At 41.1% G+C, this 7,285-nt stretch overlaps 1 protein-coding gene across 1 annotated transcript; it reads left to right on the top strand.

Annotated features, from left to right (window-relative positions):
* The first annotated feature begins 4,029 nt into the window (after positions 1-4,029).
* On the top strand, positions 4,030-4,950 carry LOC143774750 (olfactory receptor 5G3-like). The gene has a single exon (XM_077262513.1). It carries the CDS (start codon positions 4,030-4,032, stop codon positions 4,948-4,950), a length of 921 nt encoding a protein of 306 aa, XP_077118628.1.
* The last annotated feature ends 2,335 nt before the right edge of the window (positions 4,951-7,285 follow it).

The following is a 7,285-nucleotide window of genomic DNA, read 5'->3' as shown; positions in this document are numbered from 1 at the left end:
TTCACTGTCTAACCCAGGAACGGTATGTGTAAAGAGCTCCATGGAGTAACCTGTTGTGTCGACTGACGCATCCTTCACTGTTGTTCTGGGGGTAGGACACAAGGAAGCGAATTGTTCCTGACTGGGAGCATCCACTGATGATGCACTGCTCTGACATTTGGCACTTTCCGAGGAGGAGGCGAAAGAGCTAGAGGCAGAGTGAGCAATGAAAGCCAATACTTGTTCCTCCTGCTCCGGCTTCAAAAGTGGTTTTCCTACTCCCAGAAAAGAGAGCGTTCGAGGCCTTGTGTAGGCAGACAACGTTTTTGGCTCAACAACTCGAGACTTAGGTGCTGTACTGCTTTTACCATGACCACCTGATGCTCCACCACCACTACCATCATTACCAGCTGACAATGACCGCCCACGGCCACGACCTCTTCCACTAGACTTCCTCATTGTTTGCAAAACGTAACCAAAGTAACGCTATTTGTTACTGTAAAAACTCAAACTTCTGTAGGATTTATATATACCTTTATAGGTGCCTGACACTGAAAGGAAAATCAGGCCCAATGTTACACACTAGTCTTTCTGTGCCCCAATAATTTGAGACAGATGGCACACACAGGAGCAGCACTCAAGCAGACTTGCAAATATTTATCTCCCACTAATTATTTTTTTTTGAAAAGTGAGAATGTCCCCAAAAACAAAAAAAAATGGCCAAGTATCACACACTGGTTTTCGGTGGCACACAATGAGAGACAGATGCCACACACAGGACTGGCCCGGAGGCAGACTTGCCAATATCTATCTCCCACTAACTGTTTTTTTTGGAAAAGGGAGAATGTCCCAAAAACAAAAAAAATGGCCAAGTATCACACACTGGTTTTCAGTGGCACACAATGAGAGACAGATGCCACACACAGGACTGGCACAGAGGCAGAGTTGCCAATATTTATCTCCCACTCATTTTATTTTTTTTAAAAGGGAGAATTTACCCCCCCCAAAAAAAGGCCCAGTATTACACAGTGGTTTTCGGTGGCACACAATGAGAGAGAGATGCCACCCACAGCAATGGCACGGAGGCAGACTTGCCAATATTTATCTCCCACTAATTATTTTTTTTTGAAAAGGGAGAATGTACCCAAAAACAAAAAAAATGGCCAAGTATCACACACTGGTTTTTGGTGGCACACAATGAGACAGATGCCACACAGAGGACTGGCACGGAGGCAGACTTGCCAATATTTATCTCCCACTAATTATTTTTTTTAGAAAAGGGAGAATGTACCCAAAAAAAAAAAAAAGCCAACTATCACACACTGGTTTTCGGTGGCACACAATGAGAGACAGATGCCACACACAGGACTGGCACAGAGGCAGAGTTGCCAATATTTATCTCCCACTTATTTTTTTTTTTTAAAAGGGAGAATTTACCCCCCCCCCAAAAAAAAGGCCCAGTATTACATAGTGGTTTTCGGTGGCACACAATGAGAGAGAGATGCCACCCACAGCAATGGCACAGAGGCAGACTTGCCAATATTTATCTCCCACTAATTATTTTTTTTTGAAAAGGGAGAATGTACCCAAAAACAAAAAAATGGCCAAGTATCACACACTGGTTTTCGGTGGCACACAATGAGAGACAGATGCCACACACAGGACTGGCACAGAGGCAGAGTTGCCAATATTTATCTCCCACTTATTTTTTTTTTTAAAAGGGAGAATTTACCCCCCCCAAAAAAGGCCCAGTATTACACAGTGGTTTTCGGTGGCACACAATGAGAGAGAGATGCCACCCACAGCAATGGCACGGAGGCAGACTTGCCAATATTTATCTCCCACTAATTTTTTTTTTGAAAAGGGAGAATTTAGAAAAAAAAAAATGGCCAAGTATCACACAGTGTTTTTCGGTGGCACACAATGAGAGAGAGATGCCACCCACAGCAATGGCATGGAGGCAGACTTGCCAATATTTATCTCCCACTAATTATTTTTTTTGAAAAGGGAGAATTTAGAAAAAAAAAATGGCCAAGTATCACACAGTGTTTTTCGGTGGCACACAATGAGAGACAGATGCCACACACAGGACTGGCACGGAGGCAGACTTGCCAACATTTATCTCCCACTAATTATTTTTTTTTAAAAGGGAGAATGTACCCAAAAACAAAAAAATGGCCAATTATCACACAGTGGTTTATTTCGGTGCCACACAATGAGAGAGAGATGCCACCCACAGCAATGGCACGGAGGCAGACTTGCCAATATTTATCTCCCTGCAGTAATCTCAGAAAAGTATGGCAGGCAGCTATAATAAGGACTGCTGCACACAAAAGTGTGGACAAACACACAAGATAGCTGTGCAGAAAGGAAGGAAAAACAGGATTTGTGCTTTGAAAAAAGCAGTTGGTTTGCACAGCGGCGTACACACAGGCACAGCAACGCAGCTATCAGGGTCAGGGAGCCTTCTAGGGCAGCCCAATGAGCAACAGCACTGAGGGAAAAAAAATGTAGCTTCCACTGTCCCTGCAAACAAAAGGTGGTGTTGGACAGTGGAAATCGCTACAGCACAAGCGGTTTGTAGCTTTATGTACCCTGCCTATCACTATCCCTGCTTCTGAAGAAGTGGCAGCAATCTCTCCCTACGCTGAGAGCAGCAGCAGTAAGATGGCTGTCGGCGGGAACGCCCCTTTATAGTCCCTGTGACGCCGCAGAAAGCAAGCCAATCACTGCAATGCCCTTCTCTAAGATGGTGGGGACTGAGAACTATGTCATCACGCTGCCCACACTCTGCATCCGTCTTCATTGGCTGAGAAATGGCGCTTTTAGCGTCATCGAAACGCGACTTTGGCGCGAAAGTCGCGTACCGCATGGCTGACCCCACACAGGGATTGGCTCGGTTTCATGAGATGCCGACTTTGCCAAAAGTCGGCGACTTATGAAAATGAACGATCCGTTTCGCTCAACCCTAATGCCCACTTTTTTCATTTGATAGAAATTTCTTCTTTCCTTTTTAGCAAGTTTTTAAGTTCTGTGTTCATCCATCCTGGTCTCTATAAATACTTCCATGGCATCATCTTATGAACTCAGCTTCTGACAGGTCTGAGGTCAGAAACTACATCACAAGTTCTCAATGAAAGTCTACGAGAATCAGCCAATGTCATGAAGAACGACCACGGAGAACGATCTTAAGCATAAGAAAAACAAGGCGTTCTGAAAGTGATGATATGGCCCCAACCAATCTCTGATCTCAACATAGTCATCCTGTTTGTGTGAGATTGTTTAAAAAGACAGAATAATGTGTGCAAACCTACAGTAAATCCACAGAAGATCTGTAGATACTTCTCCAAGATGCTTGGAACAACCTCCCAGCCAACTTACTTCAAGAAATGTATGTAAATGTCGCAAGAAGGATTAATGCTTTGATCATGTATGGAAGGCAAAGTTTGATAACATCAAACATTACTTTAATTTACATTTCTGTTTTGTTCATTCACTTTGCATTTTGCTATTTGACAGAAATAAACTATTAACACTTCTAATTTTTCAAATTATTTTTAACTGCATAATTCGTGACACTCCTGCTTAAAACTATCTCACTGCATTTCATATACAGTGAAGTACTTTATATTTTTGTAAGCTTACACATTGTGGGTATTTAGCATACCAAACATGACATCTTTTTGCAAAAATTCTCTGAAGGCAATATAATTATCAATTCATTTAAACATCCAGTCTCTTTTGTCTAGAACATTCACTTGAGGGTCATTACCGGGATCCAGTGGGCATTTCCTATGTTCTTCTGAGACTATAAAAAACGTGAACATCTGGAAGATTTCGCTTTTACATCAGAAGCAAAGATATCTTTTAACAGATGAAAATATCCCACAATTCTATTGAGCCTCCTCTAATAATGAAAACCATCACTAAGTATAATATATATCACTTGTTTTTAGTGGGCTACATTCCCCAACTTTATACCTGAACTTCAATAAATACTCCTAATTTTTAGGAGAAAAGAATTCTTGGATTTTTATTGCCATATAAATGATGTGTGATGTGAATCAGACACAAGTCACTCAGATACGTCTTCTTGGATTCCAAAGTCTTTCCAAATACAAACCTCTTCTATTCCTTCTGCTTACCCTGAGTTACATATGTATACTGGGAGGGAATCTTCTCATTATCCTTCTAGTGACCATCACTGACCAACTCAAAACTCCAATGTTTTTCTTTCTGAAGCATTTATCCATAGCAGATGTCTTACTGACCACCAGCACTATCCCCATGATGTTAGGCATTATGTTTGTTGAGGAAGGAGTTTTGTCCCTTTGGGGTTGTCTGACACAGCTTTATTTCTTTGGTATATTTTGTGGTGTTCAATGTTTCCTCATTGCCATTATGTCTTATGATCGGTATTTGGCCATTTGTCATCCGTTACGATATTCCTCACTAGTAAGTCCAGATCTTTGCCTTCGACTTGTTATCGGAGCCTGGTTTTTGGTCATTGTGCTAATTTCAAGTGAGTTATTTGTTGTTATTCAGTTTAACTTCTGTGGCTTGAATTACATGGACCATTTCTTTTGTGACCTTGGTCCCTTAATGGAATTGGCCACTTCAGATATTTCCAATGTAATGCTGCAAGACTTTGTTTATGAAATCTTTATGCTATTTTTGCCATTTGTTTTTATCATTCTTACCTACTTTTGCATTTTCTTTACAATCCTTAACATTTCTCATGGTAGAAGAAAAGCCTTCTCCACATGTACCTCCCACCTGACCACAGTATGTACATATTATGGCACCCTAATCGCAGTCTACATGATTCCATCTGATGAGAGCTCATCCAATATTAACAAATACAGATCCCTGTCGTATTTAGTGGTGACACCATTGATGAATCCCATTATCTACAGTCTGAGGAACAATGAGATTAGGAGAGCTATGCGAAAGATGAGATACATTTTTTAAACACATTGAGTTTAAATGTTCTGCTCACTGGTAATATGTGAAGGTCTTATACAACTATGAATCAAATCGTTAACAAAAGCATTGTTTTCAATCCATTAGACGTTGTATTGCTACTAGAGATAAGTAAATCAATTAAAGGCAAATTAAATTTTCAGCAAATTTCACAGAAAAATGGATTGGTCAGAATCTACTATTTTTCTGATTTGATTCCTTTTAATTCAGCAAAATGTCTTCTGGCTGATCAACATTTTAGTGTTTTGAAGACGTAAAAATAATAAAATAATATGCAAACTTCACCCACCACATAACTAGGGTTGAGCGAAACGGATCGGTCAATTTCATAAGTCGCCGACTTTCGGCAAAGTCGGGTTTCGTGAAACCCAACCCGATCCCAGCGTGGGATTGGCCATGCGATACACAATCTTCGCGCCAAAGTCGCGTTTCTTATGACGCTTTAACCGCCATTTTTTCAGCCAATGAAGGAGTGTGGGCAGCGTGATGACATAGGTCTTGTCTTGATTTCTGCGGCGTCACAGGGGGTGGTTGTAGAAACGCCATCTTACCGTTTTGGATGTAGCGATTTACACAGTCCGAGGAATGTACTGATTTACATTGTGTCGGAGAGAGAGAGAGAAGGAGAGAGAGAGAGGAAAAAAAATCCCCATTGACTTGCATTGGGTTTCGTGTTTAGGTCGGCCACCCGACTTTTCACAATAATCGGCCGATTTCACACGATCTGACTTTCGAGAAAGTCGGGTTTCACGAAACCCGACTCGATCCTAAAAAAGCAAAAGTCGCTCAACCCTATACATAACTACTGATTGTGCACTAGGGTGTGGACAATTATCAAAGCTTAGGTAATGACTATTAATGGCCTTCAGTAACCTTTATTTCACATATAATAAAGTTCAGAATCTTATTTCCAGGCCAAATTCGATTAAATCTCCTAAATTTGAAATGTGAATTGTTCACAAACAATATATCTGCCTTTATTTTATCCTACTGTGTCCTCCTGGAACTCAGCATATTTATGGAAGATTCTCCTATGTTATGCTTTTGTAGCACTACTGTCCTACTTGTTTGGAGCCAACTACCTGATCATTCATGCCAGCCTGCACCACCAGCCTGCAGATGACTTCATGGCCCTAACTTATGGTTCCCTGAGAAAATTCAATAAATAATTACATTTGAAGATCTAGTAAATGGAGTAGCTTACGCTAAGCTTGTCCATGGTAGCCATTTTAGAGAATGCATATTTTTGTAATATTTGCACATTGAATTCTGTTCTAATTTTTTTGCTTACCAATGTCAAGGATCCATGAAAACATTTCAGCTTTTCTGTAATCTTGAGTTGCATTCTTATCTTAGTTACATTTTGACCATTGTAATAGATACTACAGAAATTGAAAAGTCTTTGGATAAATTAAATTGTATCTGGTTTAAAGTAAGATAAAACTTGAAGAAGATGCAGGGTACCCTGGCCTCAGCTGCTAATAAGAGTCATTCTAAGGACTTAAGCTTTGAAGTTGGGAACAGGAAGAGTCATTGTCCATGAGAAATATCCAACTTAAAGTTCCTTCTCTCCAGCTGCTTCCTAAAAATATCTGCCCTTTTCAAAATATCAGTGTAACTAACCTTGAAGTTTTCTAACTGAATCTTCTTGAATCCTTCAAAATACCAAATGTGCTTCACAGGTTCCTGCTCAAGTGATATCATGCTATGTTTCAACCAGTTAGAGATACATCTCCCAGGACACTCAAAGATAACTTGCATTATGAGGTGCTGAGAATCCTGGATTCTCATGTGGTGAGATATTCCTTACAATATGTGGTACAATGAAAAGGTAATGACCCAGAGGAGAGACCCTGGATTTTATCAAGTAACAACAAAGCCAACGAAAAAAATTGATATACTGTTTCAGGACAAATATTATTCCAAAGGTAAGTGTAGCACTCTGGCCAGGGGGTCCCAGTTCTAAGGTGCAAGGGGTTCGAGTTCCACCTGTCCACAGGCATCCCCTAGTCTTCGAAGTCCTGCTCACCCACTCCCCGCTCCCATGACGACGCTTCCCCAGGCTGCAGCGTCTGTACGGCGTGCCTCCTCTGCTCCCTCATTTACTAGTTGCAGGGCAGCGAGCATAGGGTGCACGCTGCTGTCAGAGCATTTAAAGGACCAGTGCCCCCTTTTTCCTGAAATGTCCTTTCAGCCAATCGTGATGAGATCTGGGTATATTTAAGGTCCTCACTTAATTTTGTAGGTGCCTGGACAATTTGGTGTTGTATTCCCTGTTGCCATCCTCAGGTCTTAGACCAGTGCTTGCTTGTGCAGTCTTTAT

This window comes from Ranitomeya variabilis, chromosome 5 (assembly GCF_051348905.1).
Source record: "Ranitomeya variabilis isolate aRanVar5 chromosome 5, aRanVar5.hap1, whole genome shotgun sequence".
NCBI lineage: Eukaryota > Metazoa > Chordata > Amphibia > Anura > Dendrobatidae > Ranitomeya > Ranitomeya variabilis.
Note: the sequence above shows the minus strand (reverse complement) of the source record. Positions and strands in the feature narration are given on the sequence as shown.

Coding starts and splice junctions, on each gene's coding strand:
- LOC143774750 (XM_077262513.1), top strand. CDS start 4,030: ATGTGTGATGTGAATCAGACACAAGTCACTCAGATACGTCTTCTTGGA.